The sequence below is a fragment of the Balaenoptera acutorostrata genome, chromosome 20, assembly GCF_949987535.1.
Source record: "Balaenoptera acutorostrata chromosome 20, mBalAcu1.1, whole genome shotgun sequence".
NCBI lineage: Eukaryota > Metazoa > Chordata > Mammalia > Artiodactyla > Balaenopteridae > Balaenoptera > Balaenoptera acutorostrata.
This window is the reverse complement of record NC_080083.1, coordinates 1,189,060-1,208,473: the sequence shown is the minus strand read 5'-3', so window position 1 is coordinate 1,208,473 and position 19,414 is coordinate 1,189,060. Positions and strand designations below refer to the sequence as shown.

Sequence of the window (19,414 nt, the reverse complement as noted above, 5' to 3'; positions counted from 1 at the left end):
CCTCCCCTCAGACCCCTCCACCGTCGGCCGCTGCGTCCTGGGCACGCCCTCCCCTCAGACCCCTCCACCGTCGGCCGCTGCGTCCTGGGCACCAGCCAGCTGGGAGCGGCCACGCGTAAGGGCAGGAGCAAGCAACATCGCCCCCCAGACCCGGCCGCCAGAAACCCACCGCCCGACCCTCACGGGCCCAGGGCGACCACGGGAGGCCCAGTTAGAGCTGGACCAGCCTGTGGCCGCGAGCGCCCACGGCTGGAGGGGCGGAACCCCCCACCTGTGCCACGTGCACTGGAGATGAATGCGCAGTCCAGGTGCATCTTCCCGGAAGCCGCTGTCCGTCACGGCTCTGTGCGTTCTTAGATTCTGGATTCGTCGGCTGGGCATCCGCTCACCACAGGGCCAATTACATTAACTACAGCTTCTGATTTTCTGCATCCCTGCTGCCCCCCCAGAGCCAGCCCGTTCTCAGGGGAGGCAAAGGCTCCCACTCCCCCGTGTGGTTCTCCCACACAGACCACCATCCCGGAGCCCACACCGCTGCTATACCTCCTCACGCAAGTGTCAAGCCACTACCCCTGGCCTGATCCTCCCAGGGCCAGGCAGCCTCATGCCCCAGGCCCGCCCAAATCACTCCAACTAGCCGGCCCTACGCGGTTTGCCCCCCGCCCTTCCCTCGGAAAGCCCAACAAAGACCGTGATTTCTGTTTACCTTCTGCCCAAAACGTGGTGCTCCCCACGCAGCCCCGCGTGGCAGGCGTGCTCCCTCCTCTTGAGAAATGCAAGTCATACAAATCTCTCCACGTCTCCACTCCGACACCTCCATGAATCAAACGTCGGCAGCGAACAAATGAGACAGTGACCCCAACTAACACAGAGGCTGCTGGTTCTTCCAAAAGCCTCGGACCCCCCGGACGGCTCTCGATGTTACACTTCCCAGGCAGCCTGTCAGCTTTACCCTCTCCAGCTCGGCAGTGGGCTCTCACTGGTCTCCACTTGCCCCTTCAGTCCCTCCACCCGGGAAGATCCTTTAAAACCTGCATCGGGTCCCATCCCGCCTCTGCCCACATCCTCCGATGCCTCTCCTCTGAGTAAAGCCAGAGTCCTGATCCCGACAGCGACCGACAAGGCCCCACAAGGCCCGAGGCTCCTACACACCCCACCCCGCTGTCCCCTCTGCCCGGAGGGCTCATCCCCACACGTCTGCGTGGCTCGCACCCACCTCCAGGTCTTGGCTCAATGTCACCCGACCGTCTTTTCAACCAGCGCAGCCCACAGTGCCCCCCAGTCTGCCGCAGCTCTGCCTGCTCTTTCCCTGTAATGCTGGTCCCTCAACACCACCTAACAGACACGGATTCTTTACTGTGTCGTTGCCATGTATCTCCCTGCTGGGACACAGGCTATTCTCGGGGTCCGTCACGTGTGGACGTGTCACAAGCACCCAGGACGGCAGTCAGCACACAGCAAGCGCACCTGGGGAAGGTGAGCACTGACGTGGGAGAGGCTACCGCCGTCCCTTCTCTTTATCTCCCGGGCTCTGAGGTTCCAGGCGGGGAGGAAGTCTCACTGGCTCCGTCCACACACCAGCCAAGCACCAGGCTGGCATCTCTACCCCGGCATTACCCAGCAGGTAACCCCGCTCCGCAGGCCAGCTCACAAGCCTGGAGGCCTCGTCCCTAATCACGCAGATGTCCCCCCGTGTTGGAATCCCCTGCGGGGGCCCAGAAACCTCCACAGCCACAGGGCCAGGAAGGGGGTTGGTTTCTTCTAACAGAACCGTTTTGCTTTAGAAATAGGACAGACTCACTGCTTAAATACCTTTATTATTTTTTAAAAATTATTTGGACATTGATAGCTCTGCAAAATACTTCTCCCGTCCCAAACCCTCAAACCCTTTCCACATGTATTCCCTAAAGAAACAAAATACTCACTTTTTGCCCATTCAAATCTAATTTTTAAAAACATGTAAGATTCAAAATCAAATATTATTTTTCTTTCCCAGAACTTGTTAGTAATTTTAAACCACAATGCACATACTCAATGGCATTTCTTTTTAAAAATTAGCTTATCTGACTATTTATGAGGAAAAAAAAATCAATTCAAGGCCTTAGAATATAAATTCCCTGTTTCTGAAAGCAAAAGACATTGAAAAGCCCCCTTGGCTCCCCTGGAGTTTGTGCTGTGCACATCACCGCAGAACCAGCAGGCAGATGGACCGTCTGCTTCACGGGAGGCATCGCTTAGTTACTGGGGGACCACAGCTGAGACGCCGTCAAGTCTGAAAGGATGGGAGGGTGGGAGGGGACGACACCAGCAGGAGTGGCGGGGCGGGGAGGGCGGGGTGGAGGGGATCTGAGCAGAGCAGGAGCCGCGTCCTGAGGAGGGGGTGGGGGAGACGGCAGGGAGTGCGCATCTGCACTCGTTTCTGAACAACGAATAGAAGAGTCAACCAAGAACACTGCACATAGAAGCAGAGGCATGTGGGTTACGAGAGGGCTCAGGAAAGAATAACCTCGGCTGGGGATGACCGCCCGAGCTCCTTCGGGAACTAAGTCAGGGCAGATGGTCTGGGAGTTACTCAGGGGATGTGGAAACCACTCCTTCTGCATCCTCAACAGACAGGTTTGTACGAGAACCAATCTTCATCACAGGTGTGTCCCAAAGAGCTGGCAAAGGGTACCACTTCTTCATCCCCAAACACCGCGGCACTTGACCCCTGGCTCAGCAAGGAAGCCAGCCCACAACAGAGCCCGGCCCGCCCGGGCAGCCGAGCAGCAGCGCCGTGCAGACACCCTGCCCTGCCCACTGGAGGACACACACACACGCGGGCCCCGACAGGCTCCAGGCGGACCTCACCCTCGGCATTCTGAGTGGCACCTGAACCCTTCAAGGAGCTGGTTACGCCCTGCAGTGCTGGCCCAGGCCTTGTGCCCCGAGCTGGGATTGACCAGAGCCAGCCACTCCGCTGCCTTTGGGAGTTTTAAAATCCAGAAAACGTTTCTGACTCATCTCTGGAGACAGACGTGAAGCATCTCTCCACTGCAGCCACCAGGCAACTTTCCAGGGTCCCCAGGCCCTGGCCTTTCCAGGTGGATGCTTGCATCTCTGCAGGGAGCTTCAGGACCACACAGCCCAGCGGCCCTGACACCCACCCACCACCTTCCCCAACACTTCTCCTTTAAGGCTTCTCCTGACACTCAACCTCAGGAACATACAGTACGTACGTCAATAAACCAAAGTCACTTCTTGGGAATAAAAGATTGCCCCACCACGCACCTAGACGGAAGGGCTTTGTGCTTTCTTACTCCGCCCGTGGACGTGCACCTCGCGTTTGTTTTGCTCCCGTGGGTTAAAACACTACCTCGTTGTTAAAGCTTTCCCTCCGGTATTCTGAGCAAGTCTTGTAAAGCACCAGCAAATGCCAATCCCCCAAGCCCTGCCCACGTCTGCGGGCTACAGCGGATGCCACGCTATGAAGCTTTCTAAACATTTAAACAACACAACTGCACGCGCACGTGCACACGCGCACAGACACACACACACTTTGGCACGTGAGCCGCGAGCTCTGGGAGTGCGCATGCTCTCACCCCTTCCCCACGCCAACGCGGCCGAGCTGCGGTTTGGGGAGAGCGGCTCCTTCTGCCTGGTGGGATAGGGCGCCGCGAAGCACTGCTGTTCCGAGTAGCAAAAGGAGGACGCACAAATGCTAAACTGGCCCCCAAAACGGCTCTCACGCTTAGCGCTGTGACCGACGCAACGCTGCAAAACTTCTGTACCACGTGACCAGTTTCAAACTGCTGGCTGATTAAATATACATTTACAAATAGAATATAGGTATAAAAACTACTAAGTCAACATTTGCTGTTTTCAATGTGAAAACGATAAAATGTAATTCTGAATAATTGTGCATTTGCCATAGGGTCCTTGTTAAAGGGACCATAAAAATAATTTTGTAATAAAAAAAACTTTTTTTTTTTTTTTTTTTAAGTTTAGTATTGCCCTCAAGTTCAAAAGTTTGGAGCAAACGTGCTGAGTGAGCAGGACGGGAATCTGTCCCTGCCAGGGATCTGGAAGCCTTAAATCCTGTGACCTGGATGGCAGGCCCAGGGAAGCTGCCAGCCACTGACTAGCTCAGCGCGGGAATCCCAGGGCTGGCAGTGCCCCAACCCCGCCGAGCGATCAGCCGCCTCCCCGCACAGGGCTCCGGGGGCGCACGGCTGCTGGGCTCGGCCTTCCCTTGAGCTACCAGAGTAAGCAATCGGGGGGCAGGGGGCCTGGTGGGGACCACTGAGCACCAAGGCCAAGGGGGGCCGGGGCTGGAGGGGGCCGTGGGGGAAGGGATGTGCGTCTCAGTGATACAGAAGTCAGCTGTGCAGGAGGAAAAGTGCATTTACGGTAGCTTAAAAACAGCTTAAGACCAAACTGCCACAGAGAGGGAAGAGGAACCGAGGCCGCCCTCCACCTGCCCTTGCTGGTCGGCCGCACTCCTCGGATGCCGTGGGTTGACATTCATGCTTTCTGATGCGAGTCTGCTCGTGAAGAAACAGGAACACACGTTCTCCTGGTTCTGGCAGGTACACAGTTTTCTTGGCAAAGTTCTTTTTTGCCAAGTTCAGTTTATTTGGTTGCCGTCCCGGACTGCTGTCACCGGAATTCATAGATGGGCGCGCTGTGTTCTGGAACATGAGTGAGATTGAGCGACTGATACCTGTGGGGAGGAGAGGAGGGTGGTGGTGGGGGGATCGTTAGAACATCCTAAAAACCAGCACAGGGTGTGGAACCTGCCCCACCGGCGCCCGCAGAAGCCACGCCTAGAGGAAACGCAAGCTCATCTCAGACTTCCTCAGGGGAACTGAGCTTGGCCTTGTTTCCATTTCTCTGGTTAATCCCCCTGAACTAGGCAGAAAACCTGCTGTTTGTAGGCCCTGTTCCAATCCTGAAGCAACGACAGCCTGTCTTAGGAAACGAGAGGCCAAGTCCTCTGGGGGAGGATGCAGACCAGGCCCCCCACCCCTCCCCACCGCCCTGCTTCCCTCCAAAGCCGCGCGATCCGCAGAGCGCGGATCCGGAGAGCTTGGGATCGATGACGTCACAGCCGCCCCCCCCAACCTTAGCGACTTCACCTTCCTTCTCCCTAGACGTGGCTGTTAGAGCATCCGAGGGCTCTGCGGGTGTGCGTCCCCGTGACGGGTGCTCCGAGGAGGGAAGCAGATGAAGGATAAACAGGGCGGGACAGTCCCCACTCGGGGACGCTCAGTGTGTCGGTTCCCCCCACCCATCCACAGAAGAGTGCGGAGCAGCACAGGGAAGAGCAGTTTATCTCTCACCCAAAACGTCAACAAGAAGGGACGATGGGGGCTTCCCTGCTGGCGCAGTGGTCAAGAATCCGCCTGCCAGTGCAGGGGGACACAGGTTCGAAGCCTGGTCCGGGAAGATCCCACATGCCGCAGAGCCACTAAGCCCGTGCGCCACAGCTACTGAGCCTGCGCTCTAGAGCCCGCAAGCCACAGCTACTGAGCCCATGCTCCGCAACAACAGAAGCCACCGCAATGAGAAGCTCAGGCACCGCAATGAGAGAAAGCCCGTGCGCCGCAACGAAGACCCAATGTAGCCAAAAAAAAAAAAAAAGGAAAAGAAAGGACGATGCATTAGCCATCAGAACCCTAACCCTAGGCCTTTGCACCCAGTGGGATTGCTGTAATCCTAAATGTTGGGAAGGACGTGGGGAAACACGAGAAGTGGAACCTTTGCACATCACTGGTGGGAACGTGAAAAGGTGCAGCTGCTGTGGGAAACAGTTCCCTGAAAAGTGAAATATAGAATACACCGTGACCCGGCAATCCCACCCCCAGTGCCCAGAGGAACTGAAAGCAGGGACTCAGACTCTTGCACACCCACGTCCACAGCAGCCAAAAGGTGGGAACGACCCACGTGTCCATCCACCAATGAACAGATAAAGACAAGGTGGTCCATCCACACGATGGGAAATCACTCAGCCATATAAAGACGAAGAGCTGACACACACCGCAACCCGGGACCCTTCACAGTACGCGGGCCCATTTGCATGACACGTCCAGGACAGGCAAACCTGTACTTAGAGAGAGCAGATTAGTGGTTGCCTGGGGCTGGAGGGGGCGGGGAGGTAGGGTGACAGCTCAGGGGGACAGGGTTCCCTCTCGTGCCGACGAAAACGTTCTGAAACTGAGTGCAGTGATGGCTGGACAACTCGGTCGACACGGAAGCCACTGGACTGCACGCTTGCAGTGAGGGGACTGCACAGCAGGTGAGCTGTATCTCCGTAAAGCGGGTACTTTTAAAAGGATAGGAAAAGTTTTAAAAACTCATTTGAAAGCTGAACAGGTGTTGACACCCCAACAACGGCTGCTCCCACGGAGCCCCGGGCACTCGGTTGTCGCTGGGTAGCCCCACGTAGTGTCCCGCAGGAGCCTTCAAAGTGTGCAAAAGTCACAAGAAAATAATTTCCACATTCAGAGAGGAAATCAGGTATTTCATGATACCGTCTGCGCTTCAGGGATAACGCGGCACTTACAAAAGCTCAAGGAGCCACGAGGCCTGCAAAGGTGGCAAACGCCAGCCCTCGGGTGGCACGCGGCCGTCACCGTGGCAGAGGCCCAGGGCAGGGCCGACCACGCCCGCGGGCCCCGGTCACCGGCCGGCACCAGGCGGGAGCGTGAGCACAAAATTAAAAAGGCCGCTGACAGCCAAGTTCCCACTGTCCACAGCGGGGCCTGACACTTCAGTTACTGATTAAATTGGGGAGGAATAAATACAAGACCTGCAAGATGGAGATAAACATAGCTGAAAATATTTGCTGCTTGAAAGCGTTTAGCTATGAGTTCCTGTACCCAGAACTTCATTTTTTTACCTCGTTTACTCTGCCCTGTGGACGCAAGTGAGCCCCTCAAGCCCCTCAAGAAACGAGGCCTCGGCGGCCGGTCCTCACCATTCCGAGCTCCTGTGGTAATAGTAGCCCTCTATGGAGGCCGCCGACTTCTGGAAGCAGATGTAGTAAAAGCCGGCAAAGGAAGCACCACTGATGTCCTTGATCGTGTGGTCCGGGACCAGGAACTGCTCCTGCACGTGGATGGGGATGGAGGGTCAGCGCCGGGGGCTCCGGCCCCCTAGGCCTCCCTGCCCCCCTGCAGGTGGCTTGCTAGGCAACTGTGAACCCCCGAGCCACTCGCATGTTCAACATACGCACACGGCCACCACGTGTCGAGGTCACCGGGGTCAGAGCCAAGGGCGGGCACCGTGGTGCCCACGCCTCGAGAGCGCGTCAAAACCTTCCCACCCCTGAGCCGCGGACTCACGCTTCTGCTGCACCCCAGGAACCGTCGCTAGGCTCCCGGTCACCTTGAGAGCCGAGGGTCACTTCTATGGCCTGGGCCTCACCCCGAGAGCAAGGTGGAGCTCGCTCGCCCTGGGGACCCCCCCCATCAGCAGCAGTCAGAACGGTGCTGCCCTCCTCAGACCCCGGGTGGAGTCAGCCCCCTGGGGGGCGAGGTCAGGGGCCGCAAGAGGCCTAGACGGCCCACGGGGGAGTCACCCTGCGTGAGAAACTCTTGGAGACCAAGCAACTCTCCTTCCCTTTCCCTAGTCTCTGAAATTGTAGTTTTTCAAATTAATTTTAAAGTAGAGCCTCACCCGACACTTCCTTTAGTGGGTTGTTTAGTTGGCCGGCTGCGGGGCGGGACTCAGGTTTACCCCTGGCACCTGCCTGTCTGCTGCCAGGGCCAAGCCCCCGCCCCAATTCTCACCACAGAAACACAGACTGGGAATGAGGGTGCTACAGGATTCGTCTGTAGGAAAGCTGGCAAGATTTCACCATAAAGCGGCTTTTTCCTACAGGTTGGGGGTGAGGGGTTGGAGGTGGGTGTAGGTTCTCCAAGTGACTTCACACACTCACCTCCTGAATTCAGTACCCTGTGGCTTTAACCCAGGAAACACCAGAGGGGGCACCAGAGCCACCCCAGCGAGCCCGGCCCGATGGGGTTCTCAAGGGCTGGGGGAAAGCCCAAATTCTGTCCCTGGCCGCATGCTTCCTGAGCTGGAGGGACCGGGGGCGCCGTGACGGCCCACAGCCCGGGCGAGGTCACTTAGGGGCTGAGACAATGGGGGTCTCCCAAGTACACAGGACACTTGGGATGACCCAGCCTGCATGGTCGCAGGAGAGAACAAAGGCAGAGGACACAAGAGCCGTGCCTGCCCCACACGGGGGTGAGCATGGGCCTGAGGGGCCTGGGGCCCGGGGGCCACACCACAGGCCCGGCACAGCCGGGCAGCCTTACCTTCCACCTCATGAAGACATAGTCCCCACTCTTCAGCTCTTCGTAATCAAAGTCATCTGAATTAAACGATTTTGCGTACTGATAAAAAGCCAGAAACTTGCCCTGAAAGCCAAAAGCAGAGTATGAGAATGAGGGACAGAGGGGTGGCGGGTGTGCTGGGCCGGTTCCGTGGCCCCTCCAGGGCGAGGCGGCGGCCGGCGGGCAGGGAGCATCTGGTCACCCCGCGCACTGGGGCCTGGACCCCGGGGCAGACGCCTGGACCCTATGCCTGCCTAGTTAACGCGCCCAGGAAAGGCCGCCGAACGGGGATGGATGCAACCCCGGGCCTTCTCTCACCCCTTACTCCAGACAGACGCAGCCGGACGATCAGGGACGGGGTCTCCATACATCAACCAACGGGGGCAAAGACTCAGGCTGAACCAGCCTGTAGTGCCGGGGTCGGGGGGGTTAGTAAAGTGGGGTCCCCCGACAACGCAGTGGCCTGGCGGCTTGGGGCCAGCTAGTTGAGACCAGAAACAAGTCACGCTTGGTTACGGCAACAAAGCTGTACCTTATGATCGTGTTTTTGTTAAAAAAAAAAAAAAAAGTACATATACTCAAAAAAGATTTAGGAAAAGGTTAACCCCTGCTTTAGCTTTAGGTGTTTGCCATTACAGATGTTTTGCTTTCGTTTTTTTCAAATATTTAAAGATAAATATGTATTAATTCTATTAAAAAACCTCCTGAATAAAAAGTTAAGACAGTGGGCTTCCCTGGTGGCGCAGTGGTTGAGAATCTGCCTGCCAATGCAGGGGACACGGGTTCGAGCCCTGGTCTGGGAAGATCCCACATGCCGCGGAGCAACTAGGCCCGTGAGCCACAATAGCTGAGCCTGCGCGTCTGGAGCCTGTGCTCCGCAACAGGAGAGGCCGCGACAGTGAGAGGCCCGCGCACCGCGATGAAGAGTGGCCCCCGCTCGCCGCAACTGGAGAAAGCCCTCGCACAGACACGAAGACCCAACACACAGCCATAAATAAATAAATAAATTAATTAATTAATTTTTTAAAAAAAGAATTAACCTTTAAAAAAAAAAGTTAGAGAGGTATTAAGTCATAGACTCTGTCACACAGACATTTTTACTCTAAGTAGATGACGTGTGACGAATCTTTACTTTATCGCGATAATGATAATCACCATAATCTCTTATCACTTTATCAGAACACCCACTTCAAATCTCATTCAGGAAAACTCGAGGGCGAACTACAGTGTCCTGACCCCGGTGTGCAGTAGACATCATGGCTCCCCGACACACAGAGGGGCACTCAGAGCCCCTGGGGCCCACGTGGGGGGCGGGCGGGCATCGGGAAACCCTGAGTCCCACCAAGGCAGCCAGCACTCCTGGAGGGAAACCGTCCACAGGCCCGACCTCGCACGCCCAGCAGGCCGGGGCCCAGGGTGGCCTTCCCGGCCCCTCTTTCACTCAATAGTTCAACCCAGCCTAGGAAGGCCGGAGTCCGGGTGTCTCCAGCTCTAACGAAAGGCAACAGGAAGTTCGAGCTGCTCTCCAGGTTCTTCACCTGCAGCCAACCAGCCTCAAACTGAGTTTTCATTGGGCCTCAAAGACCTTGCTTTTTGCAGGACCAATTTGAAATGGAAAACAAAGTTGGAAGGAAGACAGGCCGTGTGCTCGCTGGGCTGTGCAGGAGAGGTGGGTGCCGGGCGGGGAGAGCCGGGCGGGGCGGGGCCTGACGGCTCCCAGGGGCGCTCCCCGACAGCGGCACCTTCCAGGCTCCCCGGCTTCCAGACGCTCGGCTCTCGTTCGTACTCTATTAGAAACACAGGTGGCCGTCTACCTCAGTGTCTGCTTGCTACAAGAGCCAAAACATGTATTTAAAATTCAAAAGCTCAAGTTTAAATTCAATCGAAACTCAGCATTTGACAGGTGTTTCTTTCCTAACTCAGGTATGAGAAAGCGGCTCACAGACAAGGACGCTGCCTCCTGCAGAGTGTCTGCAGGCGGGGCCCCCAGGAGCCCGTGGGCCCGGAAGCAGGAGCGCGCGGACACAGCCAGGAGCGGTGGCGGGGCCCGGGAGCCGCTCTGGAATCTCCACTACTGACACCTCACCCTGCGGGGTGCAGGGGGGAGCGCACTGGACTTCCTCGGTGTGAAACCGAAGTTCATCCTCGCCACAGCCAGCTAAGCCAAAAGGCTCTAATGACCGGCTGAGAAATGGGATTTTAAAGACACAAGACTCGCGTGGCCCCGGCGAAAAGGCTCGAGGATGAGCTCTGAGCTGTCCTGAGGAGCTCACAGCTGCGAGCACACAGCCGTGCTTGACAGGCGCGGGCGCTTCCAGGGCAGGAGCGGCCCTGAGGCCCTGCCCGTGAGGGGGAACCGCGCGCCTCCACCCCAGGCGCACCCTAAAGGCAGAGGCCGTCAGGGACGGCAGAGGAGGCGGGAACGGAACGGTGGCTGGAGAGGGACGGTGCCGCCAGCCCCCCGGGGGCCCAGAGCAGACGGGCACTCACCCAATGCTTCCGGTCCACATCCTCGTCCGCATCCCACTTTCGGGTTAAGAAAGGGTGCTTTTTGCTGATGATTTCTCCTTCAAAGAAGGTCGTGAGGGTTGGATACTCCTATGGTAAGAACCCAAATGTCAAACACGATGTCAAACGGGAGTTGTAACCTTTCACAAAGGAAAAAACCAACCTTGCTGTAATTTCTCCCCAAAGCTTTGCAGAAATGACCACACTGCTGAGCAACCACCCAGACCAGAGACGCCCACGGCCGTGGAGGGAGCCTGAAGTGAAGGGGCTGGGGGGAGGGGGTCTGTTGGATTCCGGGGCCTTTGCCAGAAGCAGGGAACCCCTCTTTGGCGCACTTGTTATGTGCTGATGGCTCAGAAAAGAATTTGGACAGGTTATTTCTGAATACAAAGCAGACGGTAACTTGATAGGTTTTACTTTCCAAGGCGAATACCCAGAGAGGCTCCAAAATCAAGCTCCATCTCCCTCGTGCCACGGCCCAGCCACTGCTTCTCAAACTGCCTCAGCCTGTCCTTTTTACGCCAACTCTTCAGGTTTGGGGGGCAGGGGGAGGTTGGTAGAATACCTTGATGTATTAGGCATTCGTATAATTCTATCTCATGAGCTCAGACAGCTTATACGATGGGAAACATTGATAAATCACGTCTGCCCTGGGAAGCCACAACCGCTGGAAAAACAAATAAGCCGTCATCCTGACTGGGTGCTTGGAATACTCCGGACAACGTTGCTACTTGTTCCTCTGATAGTAAGGAAGCACCAAAGATTTTGAAAAAATTAATGGAAGAACAAGTCAACAATATAAAAAGTGTACCGTTTCTCTGCATTTCTAGAGACCGGCCAACCCACCTGCCAGGTGGCCCCTCAGCACCACCCACCCGCCCGGGTACCTCCCAAGGGTGCGGGGATGACCCACCACCTGGCAGAGCAAGGGTCACCACCCTAAAATCCTGGGACCATAGAGGTCCCGCTTTCTTCTTCTCACCCCACGTAAGCCCCTCTCAATTGGCATCAAACTTAACTACCCGTTTAAAATAAATCTGTTCCCATGGCTTTGCCACTTCTCCCGGCTCTCCTGCCACGTGGACCGGGGCTTCCAGAAAGCCCGTGGCTGCTTTACCGCACACACCCAGGCAGCCTGTCCTCGTAGCAGTGAGCTCGAAACACTACAGATTTGCCACCCCCCTGAAACCGCAGCCCTCACCCCAACACTAGTGCTGGGTTCCTCAAACAGATGTTTATAGATACAGAGTGAAGAGATTAAAGAAGAGATAAGTTCCTAAGTGGAAACCTGATTTTTAAAGGTATAAATCAAACTATACTCATCCGTTTTAGGAAGGACTGCTAAGGGAAAAAGTTCTGTGTAAGCTGACAGCGGACTTGAGATGTTAAATAAAAAGCTATAGACAATATATTGACTTCCTGAGTTCTATCAAGACTTCCCTAAAATAGAAGGATAAACGATCAAGTCCTCCTATTATAACGCAAAGAACATACTTATGTTCAAGCCACGAGTTTTCCTAATAAGTGATTCTGCGCCGACTTCTCTCTCAAATGTTTCAGGCAATCTACCAGGGTGACCACCAGGTACCCACAAACTTCCAAAATAAAATAAAATAAACACCTAATGAATGAGTGTCATGTGCACAGAAGGAACCAAAACGACAAAGCCTCTCACAGGGCAGGCGAGGACATTCAAGCCCTGACTACAGCCGGGGAGGTGGGGGGGGGTTGGTGGTCACATAGGGAGGCGTGGCCAGCCCCCCCCCCCCGGGGGTGGGATCCCTGCGCCGGGTCCCACTCCCCTCACTGACTCCAGGCTCACCTGCCTGGAGGTAGCTCCAGCTTTCCGTGAAGACCTGCCTTCTGGGGGGTCAACGTTTGACTGGCCAGTAACTCAGCAAGAACTTCTGAAACCAGCAGTAAACGAGCGCCTGTGGCTCTGGGTAGTGTGACCAGCTCCCTGGCTCAGCCTCGGGAGCGTCCAGAACTGTCTGGAGAGTGCGTGGCAGGCCTGACCATGACACCCCCAGGCTGGGCTCCCAGGCCAGGTGCCAGCCGCCTCCGCCGGGCCTCCCCAGGGACGCCCCTCTCCCTGCGGGGGGCTGGCTCGGGACTGCAAAGGGAATGTTATTTGACAGCCATTCTCACAATTCTGGGATTTAATTTCCACAAGGCACACAAACTTCAAAAACTGTACTTATTTGTGAACGTAAGGCAGATAAGAGGCAAGTTATCTCCAGTGTAACAGTGAATTTTCCCTATTTCCGTACAGACGAGGAAGACCATGACTATGACCCAAACCGTTCAGTTACGTTAAAGTAAATCACATATGTGCTTTTTCAACAGCTATTAAGTGGAAAAGCAAACAAAAATGGTTAACTGTGCTTTATAACAGGTGTAAAACCATTCAAAGAATCGTCACCCTTTTCTGCATTTTACCAATTATCCACAGTGACCATGCATTAGATTCATAACTTAAAAAACTGTCAGACAGTTGTACAATGCTGTGACTATACTGAAAGCCAACAGATTGTACACTTTTTTTTTTTTGGCCGCGTGTTGCGGGATCTTAGTTCCCCAACCAGGGGTGGAACCCGTGGCCCCTGCAGTGGAAGCGCGGAGCCCTAACCACTCGATTGCCAGGGAAGTCCTAGATTGCACGTTGTAAATGGGTGAATGTATGCTATGTGAATTATATCTCAGTAAAGGGACTAAAAAAAGTTATTAAAAAAGATGAATTCACAGACTCCTGACGCTCGGGCAGGACGAAGGGCCTCAGGAAACACAGCCCTCCTCTAGTAAAAGGCGGCTTCAGGCGGTAAGGGCCAAGCCAGCACCCCGTCCGCTCAGAGGAGCCTGGCTCTAGGTGGCTCAGGGGTGCTTCCCTTCATTAGCGCCACCTGCTCCCGGTGGGACGTCCACAGCACTTCCGTACGCGGTCTGTGGATTTTTAATCCTATTTAACTATTTCCACAAAGCTTCCTGTGACCATCTGGAATCGGTGTCCACATCCCATGTGACAGATTTTGCTGGTTTCCTTATGAAGTTAAATGTCTGTGTTCTGTGCTCAACAAATGTGTTTGGCCACCTAAGAGTTGAGCGTATGCTGTTTCCTGTGTGTCTTCTACTGGCACAAACCCACGGGTGAGAACCCTTCCTTTTGCTGTCATTTTCTGCCCCTACTTGATTGGATACGTTTTCTAGAGGAGGGAAGAGATACCTTTTTGTCTCATCAACAAATTTCACAGGAGATTCTCAGACTCCCGGTGGGGAAGCAGGAGAACAGAGGGAACGGGGGCGACGGAAACAAGCTTTTCCAGACCGAGGAGGACCAGCCTTGTCAGGTCCCTCGGAGCCTCCCACTCGCTGACCCTGCGTCTTCCCCGGGAGACAGAGCAGGCACCTGGAGCTCTCACCTCGCGGATGAGGAAATGGAATGGACAGAGGTGACGTCGTGGGGCCAGAGGAGGCGGCGCGAGGATGCCCGCCAGCCCCTCCGCGCAGCGCCGCCGAACACCGCGGCCCCCGACCCTCGGCCGGGCGGCACCAGGCCCTCCTCCTGCCCACTCACCAGCGGGATAAGAAAGCATGCTCTCTCCTGCCTCCGATATTCCCAGGAGTTCTGAGGTTTCAGGTGGTTCAAAGAAAGGAAAACACCTACGTTTTCAAACTGCGAAGACCTCAGTCCTCGGAAGAACGATGCTCGCCCACAGGCTGAAACTGACCATGACGGTGGCAGCTATGTTCTTACTATGTTTGTTTTCCTCAAAAAGGATTAAAGTAAAATCAGTAGCGTTGGGCACACGCTGACCTGTTTATAAACGTCAACGGTCTGTGAGTCTGTGTGCTTTCCAACAGGACACGTCCAAACTGCCTGCTCTACGCTCCCCCTGAAAGAACCACACTTAGAAATGGGGCTCCTGAATCAGGCCTGAGGAGTCGAGGTTGCTGGCCCTTCAGGACCTTGGTCCCTCCGGCTCCTGCCCGTGGGAGGGGCGCTTACCTCAGTAAGGCCTTTGATCTTCAGATACCCACAGAGGTACGAGTTCCCCGTGTCCACGTGCTGAAAAGATACACACAGCCTCGTTACCAATGGAGGGTCCAGCAGGAGACAGCGGGAGCACGTCCGGCAGGCAGAGGCCCCTTCGAGGCCAGGGCGGCAGGCGGGTGGGGGGCGAGGGAGCCTGGAGGCCGGCTGGCCCAGTGCAGCCTGGGGCTCACAGGTCCTGTGGCACGCTGAGTGTTCAACATTGAGTGAGGCCTCATTTAAGAAACTAGGAACATTTTGTGGCATTTATCAGATCTGGGGACCCAACTACTTCCAATACACCGTGAGTCAAACACCAAGGCAGTGCTTAGAAGCTGCAGTGAACTCAGCCAGCCAGTCGAGGTCAGCACCAAAGCAAGCGGGCTTCGACGAAGCTGGGGCGGTCCCACCGTCTGGTGTTGGGGACGACGGTCTCCACCTGAAAAGCACCACAGCCCTGCAAACGTCCTCACCTGCTGACCTGGGCATCGGACGGCATCAAGCAGCTGATCCGAACTCACAGGGGTCAGTAAAGAAGTTGTGTTAAAGGACACACAGCTCTAACCCAAGGCCTTAAGTTTCAAGAGTGCAATTCTCACTGAATTTCAATATAGTTTGGGGTTTCACAGCTGCCAGAAAGGGCATCAGGTGGCAAGGATACTTGCTAATAAGATTAAAAACTGCACTGTAAATTGGCTAACATTTTGCACGGATTATCACCTGCTCAAGAATCAGAATTTCATTCTGGCCTCCATCCAAGCATGTGCCTCTCCTTTTCTGCCCAAATTGATCTTGATGAACTCAAACCCACCATAGCGCAGAGAGCTTCAACCGAACGGGCCGGCATCTCAACGAGAAAGATAACAAGGCAAATGCTCAGCAAGAAGGTCTTGCAGCACAGCTGTGTCCAACAGCTGCTCTTTTTAATATTCCTTCCACAGTGACCTGGCCTTCACTTCACTCTTAGCTTCTTGGATGGCAGAGGAGAAAGAGAGCAATCACAGTAACAAAACAACAACAACAAAAAGAGCAGTCAGCATCCTACAAACGTTAGAGGAGCTCTTTAAACTGGAATTTCCAAAAAGAAAAGGCATTCCAGAAGCCCATGAAAAGAGGCCCAACCTTGTCAGTCATCCCGGAAGCTCAAATCAAAGCCACAATGAGACACCACCTCACACCCACTAGGATGGCTACACTCAAAAAGACAGACAATAGCAAGTGTTGACGAGGATGTGGAGAAACTGGAGCCTCAGACGCTGCTGGTGGGAATGCAAAACGACGCAGCCACTTTGGAAATCAGTCTGGCAGTTCCTCAAGTGTTAAACAAATAATTACCATATGACCCAGTATTCCACTGGTAGGGAGACATCTAGGAGAAAGGAAGACGTATGTCCACATAAGAACTTGTACGTGAATGCTCACAGCAGTGTGTTCATAACAGCCCCAGAGTGGAAAAAATCCAAACACCCATGGACAGGTCAATGGATAAACAAAATGCCGTAGATCCACACAGGGGGCTATTAGGCAACGATAAGAAGTCAGGAAGCACTGACACCTGCTGTGACGTGGGTGAGCCCTGAAACACTGCTCAGTGGAAGAAGCTAGACACGAAAGGTCACATCATAGTACGACTCCATTGACATGAAAAGTCCAGAATAAGCAAATCTTAGGTGAAAGAAAAATAGGGGTTGCCTAGGGTTGGAGGGGTGTGAACAGCTAAGGGTTCTTTGGGGGATGATGAAAACATTCTAAAATTAGATTGCAGTGACGGTTACACAACTTTGTGACTACACTAAAAAACTACTGAATTGTATACCTTAAACATGCGAATGGTGTTAATAGGTGCATCGTATCTCAGTAAAGCTGTTACGAAAAACAGAAAGAAAACAGGAAATAGATGAAGTTACAAAAAGCATAAGTATTCTAAGAAGGCTGAGCCCAAGAACCCAGTCCTGGCTGAAAAACCAGATGATGGAGCTATTCACACGCCACTGACTGTCTCCACGACGGACAAGCCGCTCACCAGTCTGGATACAGGGCAGCATTCCTGGGTGAGACCACTGCCCCCACCATCAGACGGCCCACTCCAAGGGGCCTCCAGCCACCGGCCAGGTCTCCGCTCGGGCCGCCCTGGGACCTACCAGTTGTGCACCAACTCAATCCCCACTCCCAGCGGTTCACAAGGAAGTTGGCACCTGACAGGAATTCAGAAACCACACACTAAGGACAAGGGAGGGGAGCTGCTACAGTAACCAAGGTGAACTTCTCTTTTGACACTTGGCTACCCTGCCACTTGTCCCCGACCCCATCCTAAACCATCAAACTCAACAAGGGGCACAAATTCAGGATCATTGCAAACGTGATCCTCACCAGGGATCTCACTTCTAGAATTTTATGATTAGCTGCAAAAAGTAAAAAAGCCTATAACTTCCTACTAAACTCTCACATTTGAAGCAAGAGAAGGGGGATTACCACATTAGGCATCTCATTATGAAGACTGAAATAACTCAGCCACGGTACTTTTTTTTTTTGGCCGCACCTTGCAGCTTGCCGGATCTCAGTTCCCTGACCAGGGACTGAACCTGGGCCACGACAGTGAAAGCACTGAATCCTAACCACTGGACCGCCAGGGAACTCCTATTTTTTTCAATTACAATAAATATCGTGGCTCATGATAGATATTTAAGTTTATAGACCAAAGATACAACACGGAAATGGAGTTCTCCCAATCAAAAGAAATTATCTATTCCCACAAAGCAGTAAGAAAAAAGAAGCTGATGAATGCTCTGCAGTTAGTGGAAAGAAAACGCATCCACAACTGTTTTTTGGGTGGGAGACCTACTTGCTCAGAAAAGAGGCTGTTAAAGATTTAAAATTATTAAAGGGCAAAGGGCAAGCATAAGGAAAAGACACTTGCTACGTTCTGTCCTCACACAAGACCTCAAAGCTTCTGGAAAGCCTTTCAAGAGGACAGATGTTTGGGGGGCTTTTGGGAACAGCCTAGGAGGTGAGGTATCAGACTAAGGACAAAGGGGCAAAGGGAGGAGGAGGTGGGTCCTGATGCAGGTCTGGGCAGCTAGAGAGGAGGAACAGTTTTCTAGGAGGGAGAGGAAAAGGAGTATCAACCACTGCCAATCTCCTTGGGCTGGGAAGAAATGTCAAGTGTGCTCCCATTTGCATGAGAGGGGTGAGGTGCAAGAAAGGGCCGGGACAGGTGAAGCTGCAGTTCCAAAGCCATTAGGGGCTGGCAGCAGGTTCTCAGAAATCCAGGTCAAATGGGGGGAGGTGGGTGGACAAGGGAAGGAAATACCGTATGAGAAATAAAGCGGGTGCGTTACATTTCCCGGTACGTGGGTATTAGAGACTGGGAGAAAGCCCTGGCCGTGTCGATCAAAGTTAAGAACACGAAAGAGGGTCCCCCGGAGCCAGGAAGGAGGAGAACAGAGGTGTAGGACAGGGAGGTCTGGGCAGACAGGCCAGGGAGACCGGGAGTGGCCTGGAAGTGGCCAGAGGGCAGGGGTAGGGAGTACGAGAAGCCTGGGCCAGGAAGAGACTAGGGGTTGGGGGGCTAGGAGGCCAGCTTCTTAACAGACTATGAGGAGCCCACCCAGGATGAGGGACCAGCCTGGGGGGTGGGGCAGGAATCAAGGTGGGCTGGGGGCTCTCAAGCTCAGGGGCTAATGGAGGGAGGGGACTGAGGAAGTCCCCCAAGGAGAAAACCCCAGGAGAAGGAGGCGGGCCCCAGGGCCTGGGCTTCCTGGGACCGAGGAAAACGTAAGGGGCAGCAGGCACGTCACAGGCCTGGGAGGGTCCCGAGTCAGGGGGAACCACTGGAGAGCTCTTCGGGGTCCGAGAAGGGCTAGAAAGAGGGCTGGTCCTGGGGCGACAGGCCACGGGGAGGCAGGGCCGGGTCTGAGGCCGCCAGTTCCCGGCTCTGGCCCGCAGAGTTGGGGTGCGCCGGAGGTCTCCCGGCAGGCCCGGGCAGCAGGCCCGTCCGCGGCCGCGGGCTCGAGGGGGCGGCGGCGCGGCCCCGCCAGTGGGCGCCGCGAGAGGCCCGGCAGCCGGCTCACCTGCAGCACCACCTCCACGTCGTACGAGTTACCCTTGCTCTTCTGGTGGCCGCGGAACTTAGAGCCGCTGTAGAGCAGGCTGGTGGCCACGCCGGGCTGCTGCGTGTTGATGGGCGGCGGCGGGATGAGCGAGGCGGCGGAGGCGGCCGAGGCACCGGCCGGCGGGGGACACTCGGTGCGGACCGGCATCGCGGGGTCCCCCGGAGCCAGGGCTGGGGGAGGGGGAGGAACCGCCGCCGCGCGGGAGCCGAGGAGGCTGCCCGGGGGTAAGGCGGGCGCGCGCGTGGGGCGGGAGGGGTCCACCCGCCGGCCGCCTGCGGACCGAGCGCTCCGGCCGCCACCGGGACCCCGGGACCTGAGATCAGGGCCTCCGGGTGCTAAGCGAGCCCCCTCCCCGCCTGCGCTCGCACACACACCCCTTCCGATTGGCTCCAGCGCGCCGGGGGGCGGGAGCAGGCTAGCGCGGCGCTTCTGCCCATTGGCGGGCG

General features: G+C 55.3%; 1 protein-coding gene across 1 annotated transcript; it reads right to left on the bottom strand.

The window, feature by feature from the left end:
* Positions 1–1,797: 1,797 nt before the first annotated feature.
* GID4 (GID complex subunit 4 homolog) lies at positions 1,798–19,342 on the bottom strand. The gene is made up of 6 exons (XM_057536789.1): positions 18,927–19,342; positions 14,833–14,892; positions 10,812–10,919; positions 8,304–8,405; positions 6,959–7,089; positions 1,798–4,702 (listed from the first exon to the last, which is right to left on the bottom strand). Exons 1-6 carry the CDS (start codon positions 19,113–19,115, stop codon positions 4,639–4,641), a joined length of 654 nt encoding a protein of 217 aa, XP_057392772.1. The 5' UTR covers positions 19,116–19,342; the 3' UTR covers positions 1,798–4,638.
* Positions 19,343–19,414: the final 72 nt, after the last annotated feature.

Coding starts and splice junctions, on each gene's coding strand:
- GID4 (XM_057536789.1), bottom strand. CDS start 19,115: ATGCCGGTCCGCACCGAGTGTCCCCCGCCGGCCGGTGCCTCGGCCGCC. Junction 10,920..14,832: donor AGATCAAAGGCCTTACTGAG/GTAAGCGCCCCT, acceptor TTCTTACCATAG/GAGTATCCAACCCTCACGAC. Junction 8,406..10,811: donor ATGTGGACCGGAAGCATTGG/GTGAGTGCCCGT, acceptor TTTGGCTTTCAG/GGCAAGTTTCTGGCTTTTTA.